Source organism: Pristiophorus japonicus, chromosome 1, assembly GCF_044704955.1.
Source record: "Pristiophorus japonicus isolate sPriJap1 chromosome 1, sPriJap1.hap1, whole genome shotgun sequence".
Classification (NCBI taxonomy): Eukaryota; Metazoa; Chordata; class Chondrichthyes; family Pristiophoridae; genus Pristiophorus; species Pristiophorus japonicus.
In genome coordinates this window covers 81,691,755-81,716,615 of record NC_091977.1, presented here as the reverse complement: position 1 = coordinate 81,716,615, position 24,861 = coordinate 81,691,755, and the positions used below count along the sequence as shown (strand labels likewise).

The window sequence follows — 24,861 nt, the reverse complement described above, 5'->3', positions numbered from 1 at the left end:
ATATCATTAATCTGCATATATAACAATCACCACCTTGAGGAAGAGAAGTCTCCGAAGGCAGGTGTGCTTGGACACGTCGAGGTAAGACCTCTTTTCCCAGTACGTGCGGGGTGTGTATGGTCTGGCCCGCCTCCTCATTCTTGCACATCATAAATTGGGCACATAATGATGTGCATCACACATTAAGTATCTGCACTCTGCAGTATCTGCTTATTAATCGATGCAGGCTGAGAAATGGCTGGCCCCATTGCAATGAAAGTATAATAGCGATTGATCAGAAGCAATAATTTCCTCATTAAAATACACATAGAGTAAAACCCCAATAGTCCAGAGTCTGAAAATATGTCTGTTGAGATGGTCACTTCACCTGAGAAGAACTCCAGAGTCAATGCAAACTCCCCCGAAGTTGAAGCAGCCTTTTGAATGAAGCGACCTGCGACTTTAAAAATGGCAGCCACACCGCTGGCTTTAGTTCAGAACAGTTCCATTTTTTCTGGGCGTTTTTTTGGGCGAGCGTTATGTGTGCAAGATGGTGAAAGTGACGGTGGGCGAGCTTCTGGGTATTAGTTTCACCAAATGTGGTCTTTAGGACAAAAAAAAATGGGCGGCGGGTTAATTCTGTGCGGAAAGTAACGCTGGGCGATATTATGGGCGTTGATTCCGCCTATTCTGATGATTCCGCCCAAAAAAGGTGGGTGAGCGGTAATATTTTTTCCCAGCGTTAAGCACATGCGGAAAGTAACGCTCGGCGCTAAGTTTCTGAAAAATGCCCATCAGTTTCCATTTTGTGTCAAAATGGGCGATATATGGGCGTTACAAGTCACTTCAGCGTTAAAATGTACGATAAGTGGGCGTTATGCATGGCAAAATAATGGAGGTTCTAGCCCATAGTCTCAGAATAAGAAGCCGCCCATTTAAAACTGAGATGAGGAGGATTTTCTTCTCTCAGAGGCTTGTAAATCTGTGGAATTCTCTGCCCAGAGAGCTGCGGACGCTGGATTATTGAATATATTTAAGGTGGAGATAGACAGACTTTTGAGCGATAAGGAAGTAAAGGGTTATGGGGAGCGGACAGCGAAGTGGAGCTGAGTCCATGATCAGGTCAGCCATGATCTTATTAAATGAGGGAGCAGGCTCGAGGGACCAAATGGCCTACTCCTGCTCCTATTTCTATGTTCTTATGTTCTAAGATGGCAGGGCAGGTTGAGAAAGCGGTTAAAAAGCATACGGAATCCTGAGCTTCATAAATAGAGACATAAGGCTGGATTTTACGGTCCTGAACAGCACCGCCCGGAAGAGCTGCACCAGGTACACGACGTCCCTGGTTGCCGTTCTGGTACAAGTTTTGAGTCATGCCTGACCCGTCCGCCGGGAAGTGCGCCCGCAATGACTGCCTGGGAAATCAGAGCGGTCCAGCGATCACGTCGGTGGAGAGGAAGGTAATGGACTCCAAAAATAAGTGCGAGTGTTTTTTGTTTTAATTTTTTGAGCGATTTGTGTTCTGGTGGCGAGGGCAATGTTTTCGTATTTTTTTTGGTTCCCCCTCCCTGCAACACTCCCCCCCCACTCCCCCACGAGGCCTTTCTCGGTTGCGCTCCCTAGCTGGCTGTTTAGCTCGGAAATTTCCCTTCCTTGCGCCGAGTGGTGTACAGCGCCTCCTTTAGCGCTGCGTCCCCCTGATGCAGGGCCTAGATGCCAAAACTTTAATCCTAAAGCGCAAACTATTCCCACCGCTAACTTTCCCGCCCCACCGCCATTATTGCCCCGAAAGCAGAAAACCCAAAATCCAGCCCATAGAGTACAAAAGCAAGGAAGTTATGATGAACCTTTATAAAACACTGGTTCGGCCTCAACTGGTTATTGTGTCCAATTCTGGCACCGCACTTTAGGAAGGATATGAAAGCCTTCGAGAGGGTGCAAAAAAAGATTTACAAGAATGGTTCCAGAGATGAGGGACTTCAGTTACGTGGATAGACTGGAGAAGCTGGGGTTGTTCTCCTTAGAGCAGAGAAGGTTGAGAGGAGATCTGATAGAGGTGTTTAAAATTATGAGGGGTCTCGACAGAGTATGGAGAGAAACTGTTCCCATTGGCGGAAGGGTCAAGAACCAGAGGACACAGATTTAAGGTGATTGGCAGAAGAACCAAAGGCGGCAGAAGGAAAAAGTTGTGAGTTGTTTGGATCTGGAATGCACTGCCTGAAAGAGTGGTGGAGGCAGATTCAATTGTGGCTTTCAAAAGGAAATGGATAAGTTGCCTGTCAGCCAGCCTGCCCAGACTGCTACCGCCCATGCCAAGATGGTGCAGTCCGAAGTCGGGCTATCCAGGCCCACAGCTGCTCGAGGTCATCCTCCAAGGCCATCTATAGTCTCCCCCACTTAAAGTCAGCAGCCTTCATCAGCCGTACTGCAGCCACTGGGGTTGCACTCTGTAGGAGCACTAGGACAGTTAAAGTCACACGGGAGGCAGGCACTAAGGGAATGCACAAGGGTGATTAGTTGACTTTTGTTTGCAACATGGCATGATTTAATTTATAAATTTGGTTTGGATTGTTTATTTTGTGTTGGCCTGCAATCTCGTGAAGTCGCGTGCTCACTCTGCCTGCTGCTCCTTGGCCAGGGAGAAGGAAATGTATTCAGCTCTCGTGGAATACAGAGCCTCAGTTACCTCCTTTATGCAACAGTGGACGGCAAACTGGGAGATGCTGCAAATATCTCCTGCTCCAGCCTGGAAGTAGCCCGACGCATAAAAGTTCATGGCCACCATGACCTTCACTGCCACTGCTCTGAGGTTACAGTTGTAGCTGCAACAGGTGGCAGATTTCTGTGAGGATGTCCTTGGTAAAGCATAGACATCTGACACACTGTTCCTCACTGAGGTTCAGGTCGGAAAATTGCTCCCTGAACACTCTGAGCGGATATGGCCACCTGCTGCGAGCTCTTCTCCCCCTCTTCCTGCTCTGTGTCGCCACTGCTCATTCTCCCTGTCGTGCTGTAGGCCAAGTGGAATGCCTACTACTCCACCCATGTCTTGGCGCAAGTGGTCTGTGCAGAATCCTTGAGATCAGAACAAAGTCCTTCAGCACCTGTCACACCACTCCCTGTAGCCTTTAGCAATTAGAAATAACTACAAACCACCAAACACTTCTACAAACTCAACAGCCAGTAGAAATCAACCAGCAACTAACCTGTAAGTAGGTGATGATCCCTTTAAGTAGCACTGGTGGGTGGGGGTCCTTCCTGCTGCTGAATGTGTGTCCAGCTGTGCGAGCTTAAGAGAGGGCTTTAGGGAATGTTGAATTCCAAAATGGCAGCGCTAGCATCAAATCAGCATTACACGTTGATTGGCATCACGACCTGCCTACTTCTGGTGCACACTCCCTGCGCCCACGCTAATGCTCTACCCAAGATGTCATTCGGCCTGGACCGCACCAGAAGTGTGCGGCGCTCTGCAGCTGCCATTTTAGGAACAAAACGCACGTAAACAACAGGCGCTATAGAGCCGAATTTTGTGGCCAAAGAATTTCTGAGCATGGTAGTTAGAAGATGGAGGCACATGTAAGCACCATGGGTCTTTTTTATACTTGAGCTCCCCTGTAGTAGCCATCAGTGCACAAATTGGAAGATGTTCAAATGGATAAAACAAAAGAGTATTGTAGAGTTTCTCTATAGAGAAACTTGGTCAGATATTTTGTTTTGAAAGTAAATGTGACAGAAGCTTGCAGAATGGTTTTGAAGTTAACAGCAAAAAACTGTTTTAAAAGTTTCAAGCCTTTTAAATTCTTACCTCTCCCATCACTGCTATGGGTGTTTCCCCTGTAGCTTGAGCCACTCTGTGCTCCACCAAATAAAACATGTATTCATCATAGAGCAAACGTATCAAATGGAAAGAACCAAAACTTGCTGCACTCCGCAGGGTCAGGTCTCGAATAACCATGGAACTGTTGGAACAATAGAAGCATGAGGTTACATGATCTTTGCTTTTAAAATGGCTTATTAACCAGTAGCTTCTTGAGCTTCTAGCTCAGTAGAATGTGTACTATGGGTGTGAAACTGAGTCACACAGATCACAAACTTTCACGTTTAATCCTTTATCTATGCCAGAATAGCTGGTCTCATCGTGGGTAGCAATGAGGTGCGATCATTGGATTCAGTGTTCCTGAGATAGGGAAGGAGAAATAGCATCCAGGGTTTTCACTGCTGATCACAATCCAATGTCCCCTTCTGAAAAAAGTATGCACACACTGGGTGAGAACGTGTGGTTCAGTTATGATGACGCCTCATGGTTGAATACTCACTATTTAGCTTAATTAATAAAGAATGTACCTGCGGATGAAGGATCGGATGGCTGCTGGCATACAACCAGACACCAGCATGTTACACCCTTCAAGAGAGGATAAGAAAAAAAGGAGGAAAAGGGAAATTAAAGGATCTTGATCACTTTTAAACTCTACAGCTCTGTTTTATTGATGGGAGGTTGTAGCTGACATGAGCAGTGTTGTTTAAGACCTGAAATAGTGAGTATCTGTGTAACTGAATTATAAGTTTAAAGTTCAAATTTCTTCTGCACAAGATAATTTTTCTAGAAATGACTTTCCCTCCCAAATTAATCATGTGAGTACTTTAAGTATACTTCCTCTTGCCCTTACTTCAAAAAATAAAGACATTAAAAAAGAACTTGCATTAACGCAGTCATGTCCTCAGGATATCTAAAGCACTTTACAATCAGCAAATTACTTTTATAGTGTTATTACTGTTGCTATGTAGGAAATAGAACAGTGAGTTAGGAATAACTGGTCTCAAACTCATTTTGTGGAGATTGCATTTAAAAAAATAATTTTGTCCGATCTATTTTAATATAGGTTTATCAATAACTAAAGATCTTGGCTCCCAATGCGATGACAATACATTTTTAGCCCTCAGTACCTGCCCTTTCCCATACTTGCACTTTTGTATATAATTGTTACCTAAATAAAACATTTCAATTAGACTGTGATAGAAATACCAATATCTGGATTAAATATCATAAATATTAAACAGTTTGCATCACTTTCAATATTTTCCCAATGTCACCTTAAGTTTTTTTCTAAAATTTGCTGATGACAGCATAATTGTACTTTTCTAATCATTTCTTTTGCCAGATGCCAGTGAAATTTCTAGCCATATAATAAATGGGTCAAAATAGTTTTATATTTGTAAGAGAAGGGCAAAATTTGTGGGAACCCCCCCCACACCGCCCCCCCAGTGTTTGGACTCATTGAAAAGGAAATTTAATTTGGAACTATCTACCAGAAAGTTTGAAGTCCTAAAATGCTCATGGAAGAGACTACGAACTTTAATTGCATTTGGGATTCTACAAGACAAATTAAGTCTGTGGGCAGGTCTAGAGAACTAAAGAAGCCAGTGTGATTATTGAAACTGTCTGGGGCATTGAGCCTAAAGTAAATTGTCTGGAAAATGGATACTTGAAAAACCTTCTCCATAAGAGACATTAACATTGCAACAATTAACTCAGAGATGGCCAGCCATCAATCTGAACCTGGAAAGCCATTTTCAGTCTATGCATAAAAACAAAAGGCCCACTCCAGCCTGCATGCAAAAACCAAGACAAAGAACATTGCGATTACCAAGCTAATATTTCCATCAAGAAACAGATTTAGAAGATCTATCCACCCGAGACATATTAACTTTTAACGAACCTGCCAAAATATTACAAAGAAATGTCGAGCCCATCAAAATTAAACAAAGAATTTTGGTCTGATTTGGCGTGAAGATTAGGACAACTCCTACAGTATAACTGGCCCCTGTTTTAACAAAGGTATGCCATACTACTCAAGAAGGAAGAGAAACCAACGCGGCAGTTGTAAACTAACTTCTCCAGTCTCGATATCCTGAAATCGAAAAGGAAGAACATCACCATCGCGGCAGCAACTGACCACAGCCAACGTGGTACCACTAAAAACCACCGCAATCGACCAACATCAAAACAAAACTTCACAAGGAAGAAACCGAAGAATCAAAAGTTTCCACTCTACAATCTAGGCCTGACTACCAACAGGTGAAAACGTCACCGAAAAGGACTTTGAAACCTATTTCTAACGAAAGAAAACGGGCACTTACCCCACAAATCCAAAACGCGTCCTACCGCATCAGCGGACTCAACCCAACTGAATACTGTGCAATAAGAAGTCCTCTCCGACATTCGGGGTACGGCAAGCCGAATCTACAGAATCCAACGAACCCTGAAACCGCGAACTACCGCGAACTGACCAGAAAGGATTGGTAAGCATAGCCCCTGTCTGCCCTGGAGTCTAACCTAGCCAAGTATTAGGTATTTGGGAGGTGGGAGGTGTAATTTTCACTGCAACCCCTTTGAATGTGTGATGTACTGTTCTTTATTAATGTAATTATAAGTGTGACATTGTATTTTCTTATCCTTAATAAATCAAAGTTCTTTTGCACCAAACCAGTGGTCTTTTGCACTTTATCACATCTCCCAAATAAATCCAGAGCCGAGAACCCAAGGGAGTGGGAGCGATTCGAACCGCTCAAGAAGGTCAGAGATGAACCTGACCCCCGGGACCACCTTTTACAATTAGTGTTCACTTTCTAAGAAGAACGAGAATCCAATATTTTCTCAGCGCATCTTTATTTGGCATCTAAAAGATATGGGGCCCGAAATTGATGCACACACTGCCCACTGCTGCCGACTGCTGTCAACATTCCTCCTCGGATTCCGGCCAGTGCCAGTTTTGATCTGGTCTGGAGCGGGCGGGAGGGGAGAGCCGCCGGGAATCGCCCGCTGACGGCCGAGTGACGTAAGTGGACTCCTGTCCGCCAAGGTGCCAGATTGTTGCGGACGGGAGTCGGCGCCAGAACGGGGATGGACCGCTGCGAGGAGGCCGGTCTGTCCCTGATGGTAGGTATGAAGAGCTGAAAAAAAAGGTGAGTAAACATTTTTTTCTTTTTTTCTTTACAGGGACTTACCTGTATGGGATCTCTGGCTTTTTCTTTGTAGGTCTTCAACCCTCCGTGGGCCCGACTCCATCCTCGGCAGTACTTGGGCGACAAGCGCCTTTGCCGCCAAGATCGGCAGTTCCCGCCAAGATCGGCAGCTCCCGCCAGCTGCCGCCCAGATTGGTGGCGTAAGTCCCTCATTTGCTGCCTGCCATCCTTCGAAGGACCTTTTTGATGAAAACCCCACCCAAGGTACCGTCAGGTACCTTGGTGACCATCGGCGGTCCTTTGAGCAGCACTTGGAAGGGGGGGGGTCCTTAACCAATTTCGGGCCCCTGAAATGTAAACGTCTAGCTTGAACACTGTTTGCTTTAATAGTTCCCCAGATTCACTTGGCTGGCTTTTGAAAAGAGCAGTCTTAAATAGGCATCTCCAACTAACTAATTAGAGAAAAATATTGGTAGGGACATGAGAGCAAGGCTGACTATCTTCTGAGCTAGAATGTTGTGTGATGAGAGAAGACCCAAATGAGGGGGAAACATTAATTGTGGGAAAGGGGTAGGTTTACTGTCTATATGTAATGGAGCATATTTACAGGATGGAACATGTTTTATCTTCTATCAAAAAAAATACATTATATCTTCGGAGCACCAAAAGTTGTTCAAGTACATGTATCATAAACAAGAAGCAGCCTGGTAGTGCAGCTACCAGTGTACCTTCATGCGTCAGATTGTTGTCTTTGATTCCTCACAAATTCCTAGCCTCAGACAAAATGCTTAAGTACTGAGAGGTAGAGACTATCAGAGCCTGCAACACATACCTGCTCAGCAAATCTGGAATAGGCCTAGAGACTGGTTACCTACCCATCCGCTTGACCAACAAATAACTGCTTATTCAGCTTACTCTTCTAAGCTGGAGTCTGTGTCCTCTGGCAACAGAATTTGTAGTTATATTAAATAATTTATGACGATTCAGTTTATCTGTCCCTCTAAATATTCTCAAGTCTGCCCCGAACCCTCTTTTATCCAACATACACAACAGAACAATCATTTTAAAATTAATTCAAGCATGTTAAGTGCTTTGAAAAGTTTTTGAGAGACATGATAAGAGACTACATAAATCCAAGCTTTTCTTTCAATGCAACCATTTTAACACTCCTTAGTCTCTCCTCATAGCTCAAGTAGCCTAATCCCGTCAGGTGAGGCACTCAGCTCTGTAACTTATCCAAAGTCAGGATGTCCCTATTCACAACATTTAGCAACAGCATTTAACTCTAGAAAATAATTGAACATTTCAGCATTTAAATCAATTTAATTAAAAGATAAGACTAAGATAGACTTTATGGAATAATTGCAGCATTGAGCTTAGATAAGTGCATTTTATTTTGTATTTATTTTCTTGTCATTTAAGTACTATAGTTTATAAACTACCTCAAAATTTATAAACTTATCGTTTATTGTTCTGCTTGTACAATACTGAATGAGTCTTGGTTCAATGTGCTGTATAATAGCCTGAAAACATATCCTTTTGTGTCAAGTGCCATCTAGACAATGACCATGATTTTCCCTCCCCCAGCAAGCGACATCAGTAGTGTCTCTCAGTCCTGCTGCAGGCTCCATCCCAGCCTCCGACATGACTTTCCTCTGATGGGGCTTGTTAAACCCGCTCAGCGAGTTTTCTGGCCAATTGAAGGAAGTGGGTCTGATGACGTCATTTCCTTAAAGGAACCATGCGCAAATTTACTTTGACATTTGTGCTGACAATGTTCTAAAGTATTGAGGTGCTGCAAACATTGACAATCACTGCACAGAGATGCACGGCTGCACCCAGGCTCGCCCATGGAGGGAGTCACAACATGGAGGGACGTTCTCTTCCCTTCAAGTGGGTGGAAGAGACATCCCCAAGACACCAACACATCCTGGTTGCACATTGCACAGGAGGACACAAGCAGGAATATCATGAGGAGGACTAGGCTGCAGTGGCGCAAACCTTTCTATGATCTCAGTAGATCACGAAACGTTACTGCAAAGCCACAATCAACCTCATCTGCTGTACCACTTATTACATCCCCATCACTCTGCCTTCCCTACCCTACTGCTGCACATCCTTACTCACACCAACTTTCCTTGCACCTCCACCCTTCTCGCTCCATCTACATTATCATTTCTCCATCTCACTAGCCACCCGTCACACTCGCCCTCATCCTAGTCCAATCATACCAATTAACAACACACAAGGTAGGTAGTCGTGTGTTTTAGCCAATGTTCATGTAACGTTTCTGTTAACGTGCTGTCAAACATTGAAATCTTTATTTTCAACAATTTGCATTCCTAGACAGATCTGTGTGCACCTTTGAAAGTTGCTTGATGAGTTGCAGTGAATGGTGAGACATAACGGTACCCCCACAATGCTGATGAATGTGAAAGAAATGGCTTGGCATTATAGGGATGTTTTATGTTGTTGGTGTGGAGTGGTGCCAACCTGGTGCATCACGTAGCAGCCGGGGTGTACAGCGCCAAGTGAAGTAAATGTGGCCATGGTGAGGCCATCCCTGGTGTCCCGGGCAGCAATGTGGTCAGCTGCTGATGCTCTCTGCCCTGTGCAGTATTAGGTGATTGCGGAGAAGTTTGGTGTTGTTGTTGGTGCTACTGGTGTGCCTGGTGATGCTGGTGTTGGAGCTGATGGTGGTTGATTGAGGATTGAGTACCAAGGTGAGACAGCATAAAGTGCATCCATGCTGATAGAATAGAAGGCAGGTGAAGTAAAGATGACAGAAGCAATCTGTCAATGATGGTAGAGGTAATGAGGTCAGACTGTGACAGAGAATTCAAACAGGCTGCATTTAGACAGGCTGTGAAAATTCACAGACCTCCCCGCCAAGTCAAAGCTGCTACGTGCAGTTCAGCATGTTGCATTAAGTCATCAATCAACTTGACATTTTAGGACCTTGGGTAGCGAGCCAATTAAAAGGTTAAAAGACTATTAATTGAGCCAATAAGGTCAAAGAAGGCGAGTTCTTTTCTGTAAATTGAACCCGGTATAAATACAGCCATTTTAGCCATGTGATCTCAGAAGGACAAAGACCTGGCTTTAAGCCAAGAGCTTGTTACTGCTGCCAAAATAAAGTGACATTAAAACTACAATCGGAGTTCGTATTTCATTGGAAATTAAGAGATCTAACAATTTTGGCGTCATGAACAGGATCGCTGAGGAAAGAAACTGAATTTTGGACATCGGACCTACATACTGAGGTAAGGACTCCTCTTTATAAAAGTCCTCGGTCAAAAGTCTAAATTCGCCTCTCCTTCTACGCGATTCCGAAAGCCTCCGGTTTGCAAACCCTCCGGTTGGTAGTCGGCTCGAGATCCCATAGACATCTAACTTCGGCGGTGTGTTAGTTAATTAATCACCGACCTACTGATCGGCTAGAAAGCTTATGACTCGAGACCCCAGTAAAGAAATCAGTATTATGGCAGCAGGAGATAAGAGCAAAGAATTGCCTACAACTGTTAAAGATGGGCAGGCACCACCTGAGGTTTCGATAGATGAAATTCTCGAACAGTTGAAAGAATACATATCGCAACAATTCAACTTATCTAAAACCTGTATTAAGATCGAACAAAAGTACGGAACCTCCAAAGGACAATGGTCCTTGGACGAGATTAAAAGGGTCTGGGGAAAAACGACCCGTGTGAAAAATAAAGAGCGAATCAGATGGTCCCTAGCGGTTATGGGATAGATTCGAAAGCGGAATTAAATTATAATGCGTTCCCAACATGATCGAGAACTGACCAGTACAAAGGACCAATTGCAAGCTGTTTGTGCATAGCTGCGACAGAAAAAGCCTGAACTTGAAAAGCTGGAAGCGGAAGTTAAAGATCTTAAAGGTGAAATTAAAGAATGGAAAAAATCATTAGGTCAAGAGACAGTAATAGGAAAAGGAAAATGTATCGGTCAATTCCCAGGGTACCCATGTTTGGATAAATTAAAAGCGCAAACCCGAAGACACGATCGAGGAATAGATACGGATTCTGAATCCTCCGACGATACAGGGTCGGAGGATGAAGAATTAGGGGTGCACTTTGCCCCGTTTAAAAAAAGACGAGTTGTAGTCAAATCAGAAGAGACTGCGGATGAGGACGGAACCAAAAAAACGAGGAAAAGGGTGTACGAAAAATACTTAGTTCATGATCCGGCAGACCCAGAGAAAATTGATAAATGGTCCAAGGAATTGCCCAATCAAAAGAAAGGGGGAGTGAAAACGTGGGACCAATTGGACCGCTTAAGAAATATATATCAACTTCATCCCTGGGACGGAGTGCAAATTTTGACCATAATGGTGCCAAAAACACAGGGAAGAAAATTGCACGACAAGGTACAAGAAGCTTTGGGGCAGGATGAGCAAGAATTAGACGCAGGATGGGAGGTGATTAAACACTGGCTGCAAGCCTTCAGTCCAGCTAAGACAGACTGGGGAAAAATTGCAGCCTGCCAACAGAAAGGAAGAGAGGAGGTCCTGGAGTATGACGAGCGGTTTAGATGCACGTGGCTAGAACATTCGGGTATGAATAATACGGATGGGGAAATGGATGAACAAGTGTTTGGACACCCGAAAGCAGCTTTCGTGGCAGGTCTAAAGCCAGAACTGTCCAAAATGCTTAAGGTAGTGTTACCGGACTGGGAAGGTAGAGGAACTACCTTTGCAGCATTGCTGGATCGATGTAACCAATGAGATCGGGATATGGGAGCTAAAGTCTGAGCTGTGCAGGCTATGGGATGGAAATCCCAGGATTCCGATAAACAGTTATTCGGAAAATTACCCGGAAAATGTCATTATTGTGGGAAAGAAGGTCACTGGGCCAAGACGTGCAGGGCAAAACAGCAAGATCGCGGCCGGGGAAGAGGATGCAGCCAGGGATACAATTCAGCCAACAAACCAGGCTTGCCACAAGATAACGACCTCATAGAAGCATTTAAGTGACTGACAATACAACAACAGGAGTTACTTGGGATAGCAAAAAACGATTAGTGCCCAACCTGGCCTCCCTCCTCGCACTAATACAACAGAGGGGAGATGGGCTATATATAACTGCGAGGGTGGGCGATAAGGATGTGGACTGTCTTTTAGACACAGGGGCGGAATTAACATGCTTACCCCTACAATATAGAGACTTTTTGTCGTTGGATGGTAGGGCACGTACAGCCTATGGAGTTGGGGGCCATAAAATGGAAATTAAAAGGACAACACCGGTACTTATAGGGCTGGGTCCACATGAACTAACCACGCCAGTCTGGATAGGCCCAGTAGATCAACCCCTTTTGGGAATGGACGTTCTAATCCAAATAGATTCATCGTTGCATTTCGAGGATGGTCGGGTGACATGGTCAATTAGAACTTTGAAGAAAGAAGAATTGAAGGAACACCCGATATGGACTAAAGATAAGAACGATTGTGGCCTACTCCAGATGCAGCCTGCGTCATTTACCGGGACCAAGCCTCCATGCACTAAACAGTATCCCATCAGTCCAACTGCCATCACGGGAATCTTACCGGTTATTCAGCAATTGGAGAAACAAAGGGTGCTTATTAAAACGCATAGCTCCTCTAATAGCCCCGTGTGGCCGGTATAGAAATCTAATGAGACTTGGCGTTTGACTGTCGATTATAGGAAAGTTAACCAGTGTATTGATCAAAAAGCTCCTTTGGTCGCAGATCCCTCCACCATTTTTAATGCCCTCAAACCGGAACATAAATATTTCTCGGTTATAGATATGGCCAACGGATTTTGGTCGGTGCCTCTGGCACCGGAGGTTCGACAGTGGTTTGCTTTCACTGTCCAAGGACAACAGTATACTTGGACCTGGTTACCGCAGGGTTTCCACAACAGCCCTACGGTATTCCACATGGCTTTACAAAGCCATTTGCGAGAATTACCTCCCCTGTCATCCACAATCATCCAATATGTAGACGATATCCTGCTAGCTTCAAACATGGAAGAACAGCACGATCAAGATTTACGAGCTTTGCTGGACCACCTTTGGCTGAAAGGACATAAAGCCAGCATCGACAAAGCACAAATATCCCAAGAAGAGGTTGTATACCTGGAACAAAAGATTTCACAAGGAAAGAGAGAACTTACCCAGGATAGAACTGCAGCCATTCGGGCTGCTAAAAAACCCACCACTATTCAGGAACTAATGTCTTTTTTGGGATTGTGTAACTTTAACAGAAATTGGATCGACTCCTTCACACAGCTTGCTCAGCCATTGAATGATACCTTAAAGGGGAAACGTGCCTCTAAAGAAGCCATCACCCTCACTAAGGAACAGCAAGAGGCCTTCCTGAGTTTGAAAAAGGCTTTGTGTTCGGCACCGGCTCTGGGAATCCCCGACAGTGGTAAGCCATTTACCCTGTTTGTCCATGAGAAAGAAGGATATATGACAGCTATACTGACACAAGAACATGGGGATCAGCAAAGACCTATTGGCTATTATTCGGCAAAACTGGATGCGGTAGCCCTCGGATGGGGAAGTTGCCTAAGAGCCATGGAAGCTACATGTCGAGCGGTAATGATCACTGCGGGTCTAGTCCTCGACCAAAAGCTGATTGTCAAGTGTCCCCACACAGTACACGCTTTGCTGTCAATGAATAGAATGTCTCAGGTGACAGCAGCTTGATGGACCCGCTGGACAGCAGTTTTGGAAGCTCCTAATCTCCATATCGTTCGGGCCAGCCCGGTTAATCCTGCAACTATGCTCCCGATGTCAGAATCGAGGGAGCAAGAGGGGGAGAATGTGAAGAGCATGACTGCGTGGAGATTTTAAAAGAAACAGAAGAAGCAGCCTTAGCAGCAGAGGAGCCTCTGCACAACCCAGACCTCATCCTGTTTACAGATGGTTCCTCCTTTGTTGACAATGGTACCAGAAAAGCAGGATGGGCAGTTACAACCTTATATGAGGCAGTGGCAAAAGGATGTTTACCCTCAGGAATGTCAGCACAACAGGCCGAGTTACGGGCCCTGTCAGAAGCATGTCGAATAGCAGAAGGATAGACAGCTAATGTCTACACAGATTTGTGTTATGCTTTTGGAGTCACTCACGACTTTGGTCTGTTATGGCGGAAAAGAGGATTCCTCACTGCTGCTGGTACACCTATCCGAAATGGAAAAAAAGTCCGAGACTTACTAAAGGCCATACAATTACCTCAGGAAGTGTCCATCCTGAAGTGTAAGGCCCATACCAAGGAAAATACCACGGAAGCACAGGGAAATGCCCTCGCTGACCAGGCAGCTAAAGATGCTGTCTCACAGGGCGTTCCCCCAGAAGAACCAACACAGATGTGCAGATTGAAAGCACTCAGGACTCTGACACGAGACCTTCAAACAATGCAAGGCGAGTGCTCCCGAGAGGAAAAATGGACATGGATTGTGGCAGGAATTAAGCTATGTGAAGATGGTGTCTGGAGACAAAGAGTTACCAACAAGCCAGTCGCGCCACAAGTGCTTATGCCTTTTTTAGCCCAACAGATCCACTTGTGGGGACACTTGGCCTCACAACAGATGACGGCACGGTTCCAGAAAAGCTGGTGGGGTCGGGGATTTAAAAAACATGCCCAGCTGGTAGCAGACCGCTGTGTGGTCTGCCAGAAAAATAATTCTGGACCCATCACGGTAATGCCCCAACTGAGGCCCCCTGCTCCTGTCGGACCATTCCAGCATCTGCAGGTTGATTATATATCTCTTCCTTCATGCCAAGGATACACTAACATTCTTGTCATGGTCGACAGATTCTCTAGATGGGTAGAAGCTGTCCCAACTAAAAGAGCCACAGTGAATCACACTGCAAAGGTCTTGTGTAAGGATTACATTCCCCGATGGGGTGTCCCGAGTAGCATTGACTCAGATCAGGGAACACACTTTACAGGTGCTGTCTGCCAAGAAGTCTGTAGGTTACTGAACATTACGTGGGATTTACACTGTCCTTATCATCCACAATCATCAGGACAAGTAGAACGAATGAATCGAACTCTGAAACAACAGCTTGCCAAATATCACCAAGAAGGAACACCATGGCCCCAGGCACTACCAATAGTGCTATGTAGCATTAGGGCAACCCCGAACAGAACTACAGGTCTAAGCCCATTTGAAATGATAACAGGAAGACCCATGTCGCTGCCAGGAACTATTGATTTAAGGAAAGCTGATGTTCACTTAATGAGTGACACTTTGTTATACTGTCAGAACCTAACCAATGCTATTAGTTCTGTTTCCCGACAGGTATCGGCAGCTTGGGGTAATCCACCCGAAGGAGGACACGACATCATCCCGGGAGTCTGGGTGTATGTGAAAAAGTTGCATAAAGAACCTTTGGGTGCCAAGTAAGAGGGACCTTATCAAGTGTTATTGACCACCCAGGCAGCTGTTAAAGTCCAAGGAAAGAAAGCCTGTATCCACGCTTCACACGCTAAATGAGCACCCGTAACTGAAGCTGAAATCTAATAAGGACAATTACTTTTTGCGAAAATGTATAAATTTACTGTATTATTGATTGTAGGTATTCTAGGCATAGGCCTACTTCTTACTAGCCGACCTTCTGCACCAAAGGGAAATAGTAGGGTCGCAAGGGAATTACATGTAAATACCTTTTTATATATGTCATACATTTATGCCAAACAAGGTAACATTTCTAGTTGTTGGGTGTGTGCGCATATTCCTATTCACTCAAAGGGAGGGATTCCCTTGAGGCCAGTTCCCTTGAATATCTTGGAAATGGCTGAGTGGATAATTAATCAAAACAAAACAGGCAATGCGTTTCAGGATACGAAAAACTGGGCTGATGTGGGAATTTTTAACGTAACGGGGATTCTGAATAAAACAGATGGAAAAGCCTGGACAGGCCCCGGAGTGTTGCTGACAAAGAAACAGCTAACATTCATTGCCTATAATGGCACCTATTGGGTGTGTGGCCACAAGGCCTACCCTTGGCTGCCCCAGAATTGGACGGGATCTTGCTATTTAGCCTACATTGTGCCTTATATGTATCATATAAAGTCACTGTCGGAACATTTACACGTCCTGAGAGAGCTATCACAGAAACAGAGAGGTTCTTTGCTATTCTGATCCCCAGGTATGGGACCGTCAGACTGGCAAGGGAATTCATTAACATGGCATCAGTTGTGGAACGAGTAGCCAATGATACCCTAGTTAAAATCAATGCAGAAATGGTAGCAATCCGCACAGTAGCCCTACAGAATAGACTGGCCTTTGATTACATCCTGGCTGAAAAGGGAGGTACTTGCACCCTACTCGGAACTGAGTGTTGCACATATATCCCAGATAGCTCCGAAGAAATTACCCACTTAGCAGAGCATATCCAAAAGGAGGTAGAAAAACTTAAGCAACCCCCATCATTCACTTTGTGGAGCGGAGCCACTGAATGGCTAGGTTCAATAGGAACTTCATTAGTGGAAGGTTTAATTCTATTCATTGTAATTATTTTACTTTTATATTGTTCGTTTATGTTGATTAAATGTTGTTGCAACCAGGCGGCTGTCGCTGCTGTCCCGCATGTGAGACACCTTGCAGGTCCCAGCAGACCGTCTGTATGTGGCACAGGGGTATGTTATGCTTAAGGGAAGGTTGTTTACTGGTTGAATTAAAGTATTGATTTGGATTAAATTGGAATAAGGTTAATTAATCTACTAAAACCAGACTTCCATTGTGGCCACGATGGAACTCGGGTTGGTGTAAATTTGTGTGGAAGCTACTAGTCCGGACATGTGGCGAAACCCATCATCAACAAATTTTAGAAGGAAACTCTATTAATATGGATGAAATTATTTTGTAGAATGTTTAACCAGTGATACCTGATGTTTTATGATTCAGTTTGTGAAAGAATCAAAGGGGGGATTGATAGAGAATTCAAACAGGCTGCATTTAGACAGGCTGTGAAAATTCACAGACCCCAAGTCAAAGCTGCTACGTGCAGTTCAGCATGTTGCATTAAGTCATCAATCAACTTGACATTTTAGGACCTTGGGTAGCGAGCCAATTAAAAGGTTAAAAGACTATTAATTGAGCCAATAAGGTCAAAGAAGGCGAGTTCTTTTCTGTAAATTGAACCCGGTATAAATACAGCCATTTTAGCCATGTGGTCTCAGAAGGACAAAGGCCTGGCTTCAAGTCAAGAGCTTGTTACTGCTGCCAAAATAAAGTGATATTAAAACTACAATCGGAGTTCGTATTTCATTGGAAATTAAGAGATCTAACAGACTGGATGTAGACTTGTGCAAAGACTTGCAGCATTTTGAATCTGTAGTGGAAATGCAGTTTAGAGAAGCTAGCGTCTTTGGGAACATTTCTCAATCAACTGGGAGCTTTGAGTTGACATTTGAAGCTGTCAACTCAAAGAAGCTGTCAACTCAACAGCTGATTCAATGACTAGTGACCTCCTACCTCAGCTACACAGATGAAGTCTAGGTACAGCGGGAAACCGGTGGGCGATATGTCAAATTCAAAAAGCTGGGGCAAATAGCATTGTTAAGTGGCTGTTAACAAACCACTAATGATTTGCATTGGGTCCCTCACCGCTGCCTGTTGGGTCTGCTCCGCGCTGGCAGACCTGACATCGGGAAATGCAGGTGTGCGCATTTTGACAACAGGTTCCTGACCTGCAGATCCGCCACCAATCGCGGTCAATGATCTGAGAGATAATTCACCTGTGTCTGGAGAGACGAGTAACCTGGGCAAACCAATTGAGTGGCTTAAAAGATCAAAAGGGAATAAGGCCCAGAAATTGGGGTTGTTTGTGCCTCCCAGTAGCGCCCTGGAACAAAAATTGGGGAGCACCCCCTGAAGCTGCGCCGGGCGATGCCTGCGACAGCTTCAGAGCACGTGAACCGGGCTGCAGGTTGCTCACGGGTGCTATTTAAAGGGGAGGTGGCGGCCATGCTCGAGTGCCGGGCTGTTGACATGGCACCCCCGCTCCCTGGTGATCCATGGAGGCCCATTTCATACCTGCAGAGTTTGCAGCTTGGGCCCTTTCCTTTAATGAAGGGAAGAGCCCCTCCTATATAGCAGGGTTACATGGCCCAGTGCGTAGTGGTGCATCCCACTCCCAACCTGTCTGCCGCACAACCACCCCAGAAAGGAAGTGACCCGAATTTTTTGAGCGCGGTGGAATTTCCACGTCTGGTGCAGAAAGTCCCACCTCTGGGATGTTACCACCCCCAAATGGGGCGCAACGTAATTTCACCCCCTATGTCTCAAAATTCAAAGGTCGGTTTTGGACATGTAATTGATTGCTGTGATTGACAATACCACCAACAAGTCAGGAAGAGAAAACAGTTAGGGGGAAAAATTTAATAGATGCGATCTTAAGGCGCTAATATCGCCTGGGTGCTAATTTTAACGCTGTCGGTAGCAACGTTGATTGTTAGCGCTCTAAGATTGGAGTGGACTGCTAAGGGAAGAGTTCCCCACTTAGAGTGCTAAGCCGGTAGCGCTACTGAAGTTCTGGCGCTAAAAAAACAGCATTATAGCGTTCAATGAGAAGGATCGCTGCAAAACATAAAAACTTAAAACAAATTACAATCAACAATTTTAAACATCAGGCACCTCAAATAAAGTTATATCATAGCAAATAAAAAGAAGTAAAATCACTAAACCTTACCTGGTTTACTAATCCCTTTGATTAGCGCCCCGAGACAGCTCTGCACGCCAGCTTTCTCTGGCGAGATTAGCGCCGGGTGCTAAGGCAGGCGAAAACATTGAAGTTAGTTTCTGTGGCGCCACTGGGGCGTTCCACACTGGCGCAACATTCCCTGGCGCTAAGTATTAGCGTTGCTGCTAAACCCCAAACAAGTTGGCGAGCGATGCTAATATCGCTGTGCGCGGGCGCTAACCCTTTAGCACCCCTCGCAGGTGGCACTAAGCTACTCAATTTTTCGCCCTTAGACTTTTAACATTTTTTCCCTTCCTCCCAGAGATCATTTGGATGCAGATGCATGACGCACCTAAGGATTAGCAGTCCTAGCGCAACATAGTGCCACCCTTACTTGTATTAAATGTCAGCTGCTAATGAGTCAATATGAAGGTAGCACTGGGTGTATGTTTGATGTTCTCTTCCTGTGCTTGACCTCTGCCTTGCACCTATCTCAGATTGCACATCTAATATCACCTTTCTAGTTTATTTTATTTCAGAATACATTCATGCCACTGTAACATATTTTTGTTGCCCTCCAAACTTACCTGTAAAAGGACCACTTAAGCAGGAATTGACGGGCAGCTTTGGGAAAACTAGGGCTCCCTTCATATGGTTTCAACACCTGTGTTACTACATTATCAAGCCAGGCAGCCCACTGCTCCAGGGTGCTCTGCTGCTGGAGAGTCATCTTGAAGTCATGTTCCAGTCTTTGTACTGTGCTGTCATCACACTGACACACCCAGGAAGCCTGCTCCTGTCAAACCATAAGAAACACTGAGTTTGTATGTATTATTAGTCTAGTTGTAGCAAACAGCTAGGCACAGCTGTGTGGCACAGTTGGATGGGAAAAAAGCTAAGCAGTCTGTGGTTGTAAATTTGATCATCAAAAGAAGCCAGCTTCATACAGTCCACAAGGTTATTCAGGTTATTTTGGTCACCTTACTTAAGGAAGGATATACTAGCTTTGGAGGGGGTACAGAGACGATTCACTAGGCTGATTCCGGAGATGAGGGGGTTACCTTATGATGATAGATTCCACTGGTCGGGGAGACTAGAACTAGGGGGCATAGCCTCAAAATACAGGGGAGCCAATTTAAAACCGAGTTGAGAAGGAATTTCTTCTCCCAGAGGGTTGTGAATCTGTGGAATTTTCTGCTCAAGGAAGCAGTTAAGGCTAGCTCATTGAATATATTCAAGTCACAGATAGATAGATTTTTAACCAATAAGAGAATTAAGGGTTACGGGGAGCGGGCGAGTAAGTGGAGCTGAGTCCACGGCCAGATCAGCCATGATCTTGTTGAATGGCGGAGCAGGCTCGAGGGGCTAGATGGCCTACTCGTTCCTAATTCTTATGTTCTTATGTTCTATGCATACATGAATTATAAGGCATTTGTAGTGACATATGGCATGAATGGGACCTGTATTTTGTTTTTCTATTTCATATAAATAAAAGTTGTTGCTGGATTTAAAAAAAATCTATTCCTGGGTCACACTCATCAGGCTACAACTACTGCCCATCCCTAATTGCCTTGAGATGTTGGTGCTGGGCCTTTTCCTTGAACCTCTAATCCTTGTGGCGATGGTGCTCCACAATAGTGTTAGGAATTCAGGACACAGCAGGAGTGGCGATATATGTCCAAGCCAAGATGGTGTGTGATTTGGAGGGGAACGTGAAGGTGATGGTGTTCGTACGACATTGCTGATCTTGTCCTTCTTGGTGGTAGAGGTGTCAGGGATGAGCAAAGGTGTTAAAGTAACTTGGTGTGTAGCTGCAGTGTATCCTGTAGATTGCACATACTGCAGCCAGTGTTCTGGTGATGTAGGATGAATACTGAGTTCAGTAGCAGAAGAAGCAAATAGCTTTGTCCTGGATGACATTTAAACAGCTGCTGTAACTTTCCAAACCCATTAATATAGGCTCTTTGAACATTAACATAGCTGCTTCCAGCTCAAATAACGATTTATCTGTTACAATAGAATATAATATGCCGAGTGCATACTAGATGTGGAGGAGCTGGTCGTGATTAGGAATTATTAACCTTTACATGGTGTGTAGTCTGCACAATGAGTTTGCATTTTGAGGACACTGATAAGCTAACTCATCACAGACCAAGAAATGAATCAGGGACCATTGGTCTGTATGGCTGATTCCTGCATCAGGCAGTGTCTCTACCCACTAGCTTACCAGACAGGGAAGTCTCCCCATCACACATTTTGGAAAAAAAGTTTGTCATTTTCAATCAGGTTTCCATTCCTGTCACGGCACCGAAATGGCCCTAACCGAAGTCACAAATGACCACGTCTCTGATTGTGACCATGGTTTATTATCCCTCCTTGTCCTTCTCAACCTATCATCAGCCTGAAGCATGGTTTCCACACTATCCTCCTGCAACATCTCTCGTCCGTCGCCCAGTTTAATGGAACTGCCCTCATTTGGTTCCACATGTTCCTATTCGATTAGGAATATAAGAACAAGAATAAGCCATTGGGGCCGGGAAACTGGAAACTGTTAAAGTGACCCAGACCATCACTGACCTCCATCTCCTCTGGAGATCTTCCTTCCACAGTTCCCCAACCCCGCACAGCCCGCTTCTACCTCCTTCCCAAGATCTACAAATGGGACTGCCCCAGTAGACCAAATATTTCAGCCTGTTCTTGCCCCACAGAACTTATTTCTTCCTATCTCGACTCTATTTTTTCTCCCGTTGTCCACTCTCTTCCCACCTACATCCACGACTCCTCCGACGCCCTCTGTCATTTTAATAGTTTCCAGTTTTCCGGCCCCAACCGTCTCTTTTTCACCATGGACGTCCAATTCCTCTACACTTCCATCCCCCACCAGGATGGCCTGAGGGCGCTCCGCTTCTTCCTCGAGCAGAGGCCCAACCAGTCCCCATCCGCCACCACCCTCCTCCACTTGGCTGAACTTGTTCTCACATTGAACAACTTCTCCTTTAACTCCACTCACTTCCTCCAAATTAAAGGTGTTGCTATGGGAACCCGCATGGGTCCTAGCTATGCTTGCCTTTTCATGGGATATGTTCCACTCCTACTCGGGTCCCCTCCCTCACCTCTTTTCCCGGTACATTGATGACTGTATCAGTGCCCTTTCCCGGTCTCGCCCTGAACTTGAAAATTTCATTCACTTTACATCCAATTTCCATCCTTTCCTCACCTTCACAAGGTCCATCTCCGACTCTTCCCTTCCCTCCCTCGACTTCTCCGTCTCCATCTCTGGGGATTGACTATCGACCGGTATCCACTATAAGCCCACAGACTCACACAGCTACCTGGATTACACTTCCTCCCGCCCCGCATCCTGTAAGGACTCCATTCCATTCTCCCAGTTTCTCCGTCTCCGTCGCATCTGCTCTGATGACGCCACCTTTCACACTAGTTCCTCTGACATGTCTTCCTTTTTCCTCAACAGAGCACTCCCCTCCATCGTGGTTAACATGGCCCTCGACCGTGTCTGTTCTATTTCCCACATCTCTGCTCTCACCCCTTCCCCTCCCTCTCAGAGCCATGACAGGGTTCCACTTGTGCTCAACTTTCACCCTACCAGCCTCCACGTTCAACAGATCATCCTCCGCCAATTCCGCCACCTCCAGCATGATCCTACCACCAATCACATCTTCCCCTCCCCTCCCCTCTCAGCATTCCGAAGGGACCGCTCCCTCCACAATACCCTGGTACATTCTGCAGTCACCCCCAGCACCCTCTCCCCTTCCCACGGCACTTTTCCGTGCAAGCGCAGGGGATGCAACACCTGCCCTTTTACCTCCACCCTTCCCACTATCTAGGGCCCCAAATACTCCTTTCAGGTGAAACAGCGATTTACTTGTACTTCTTTCAATTTAGTATACTGTATTCGCTGTTCACGATGTGGTCTCCTCTACATTGGGGAGACCAAACGTAGATTGGGTGACCGCTTTGCGGAGCACCTCCGTTCAGTCCGCAAGTTTGACCCTGAGCTTCTGGTTGCCTGTCACTTTAATTTTCTGTTCCATTCTCACTCTGATCTATCTGTCCTCGGTCTCCTACACTGTTCCAACGAAGCTCAACGCAAGCTCGAGGAACAGCATCTCATCTTTCATTTAGGCACTTTACAGCCTTCTGGACTCAACATCGAGTTCAAAAATTTCAGAGCATAACCGCTGCCAATCTTTGGCTCCCTTTCCCTTTCCCTTTCCCACTCCCCCTGCTCCCCCCTCAGAGCCTATTTCTTTCTTTCTTTCTTTATTTCTCCTCGTCTCTAATGGCAGTTGGTCATTATCCTGCCATTCACAACCTATCTCGACTAATGTTTTTCTAATTCCTGGCATTACCATTTGAATTTGGGCCATTATCCCTTTTGTCTCTCTAATCTCTCCTGTCTTCCAACCTATCACAGACCTTCCCTTTTGTTCTTTCTTCCGCTCCTCCTTTCAGTGCTCGTTAAGAATCTGTTCTTTCCGAACACTCTCCAGTTCTGACGAAGGGCCATCGACCCGAAATGTTAACTCTGCTTCCTCTCCACAGATGCTGCCTGTCCTGCTGAGATTTCCAGCATTTTCTGTTTTAATTCCACATTCCAGCATCTGCAGTATTTTGCTTTTGTACATTGGTTGCTGGTCTGGCAATGGCTTGATTTTAAAATTGACATCCTTGGTTTTAAATCCCTCCATGGCTTCGCCCCTTCCCATCTCTGTAATCTTCTCCTGCCCTACAACCCCCTGTGATGTCTGTGCTCCCCTAATTCTGAGCTCTTGAGCATCCCCGATTTCAATCGCACCACCATTGATGGCTGTGCCTTCAGCTACCAAGGTCTAAGCTCTGGAATTCCCTCCCTAAACCTATCTGCCTCTCCTTCGTTCTTTAAGATGCTCCCTAAAACCTACCTCTGGCTATCTCTAATTTCTCTTTATGTGGCTCGGTGTCAAATTTTGTTTTATAACGCTCCTCTGCAGCGCCTTGGGATGTTTTACTATATTAAAGGCACGATAATACAAATTGTTGTTTTTATTTGTATTTTTGGGAACTTGATTATTCTAACCTTTCTGCTGTGTGAAAAGTCAGCAAGCGTGCCTTCAGATGGTGTCAATAATAACTACACTACAGTACCTCCATTGCTAACAGCAGGGGTTGCAACTTCTGACTTGTTCAATCTTGGCAAAGCATGTTTCTGGTTGGGAATGGGAACGTGCCCATAACTGAGCTCATTAGAGTGTCCTCAGAAGTCTCTTTGCAGGCGATAAGATTAATACATTTTAAAAAATACTTCAAGGAAGTTTCAAGAATAGTGCTATTTTCCAACATTAAAAGGGGGAGTACTCAGAACAGAAAGCAGACTTTCCTTTTCCTTTAAGGAGTAATTCTGTTTTATTTAGGGTTAACTTACCGAACAACCGAATGAATGTTTGACTTAAGTTTAAGCGTACAAAAAATAAAAAATAGATTTTGCAGCACCCCTGATTTTCTCGTCATTAACATTAATCTCCAGAAAAGCAGCAGTGCCATGAACTGGGTATGCTGATCTCCATGGCTGATTCTCTGATCTATGCTCCCATCAAACTGGAGTTCACTTACTGAGCAGCAGTGTAGTGAATGTGGACTTAGTTAAAGCATTTAAAAATAGTAGATTCCTGCTTAAACACAAAATAGAAATACATTTTGTTAAGGTGAGGCATTCTGAGTGGAGTCAGGATTGCTAATTGGAGAATCAGGTGCAGAGGTCAGCATGCCTGCTTTGTGATGCCCCCTGTTTCCTGCTAATTCATTTTAAAGACAGGAAAACTGGGAGTGCCATGATCTAGATTTGCTGACTCCACACCCAATTCATTGATCTGAAGTTCCTCGCCAGGAGTGAAACCTCACAAGCTTTACCTTAGAGGGATTTGGGCTTGATGCCAAAGCAGAAAGAGGACAAATAATGGTCTGCGTAAGTGATGAGCATGATTTATAAACAATGAGGCAAGTTAGGCGAATTTAGTTACCTTTTCTCTTTTCTACTTTCTTTTACTACTAGCTCTATACATCAAACATTGACATTAAGAACTTAATTATTCACAATGATAAAGGGTTCAAAAATTACAGGACATTATTCAAAAATTAGGAAATTAAGAATAAAACAGGAATTCAGGCAGAACTATTTCACAGAAAAGGGAAATAGACATGTTCTGTAAAATTTCCCACTTGCTGATTGATTCCTGCTACTTCTGGGAT

General features: G+C 44.9%; 1 protein-coding gene across 3 annotated transcripts in view; it reads right to left on the bottom strand.

Annotated features, from left to right (window-relative positions):
• The window catches only part of rfx3 (regulatory factor X, 3 (influences HLA class II expression)), a 576,400-nt gene that overhangs the window by 23,604 nt on the left and 527,935 nt on the right, over window positions 1–24,861 (bottom strand). For all 3 annotated transcript variants that reach the window (XM_070881253.1, XM_070881273.1, XM_070881264.1), the window contains 2 exons: window positions 19,203–19,411; window positions 3,785–3,938 (listed from right to left, as the gene is read on the bottom strand). In XM_070881253.1, coding sequence (XP_070737354.1) covers window positions 3,785–3,938; window positions 19,203–19,411 — 363 coding nt within the window. The remainder of the gene's footprint in view (window positions 1–3,784; window positions 3,939–19,202; window positions 19,412–24,861) is intronic.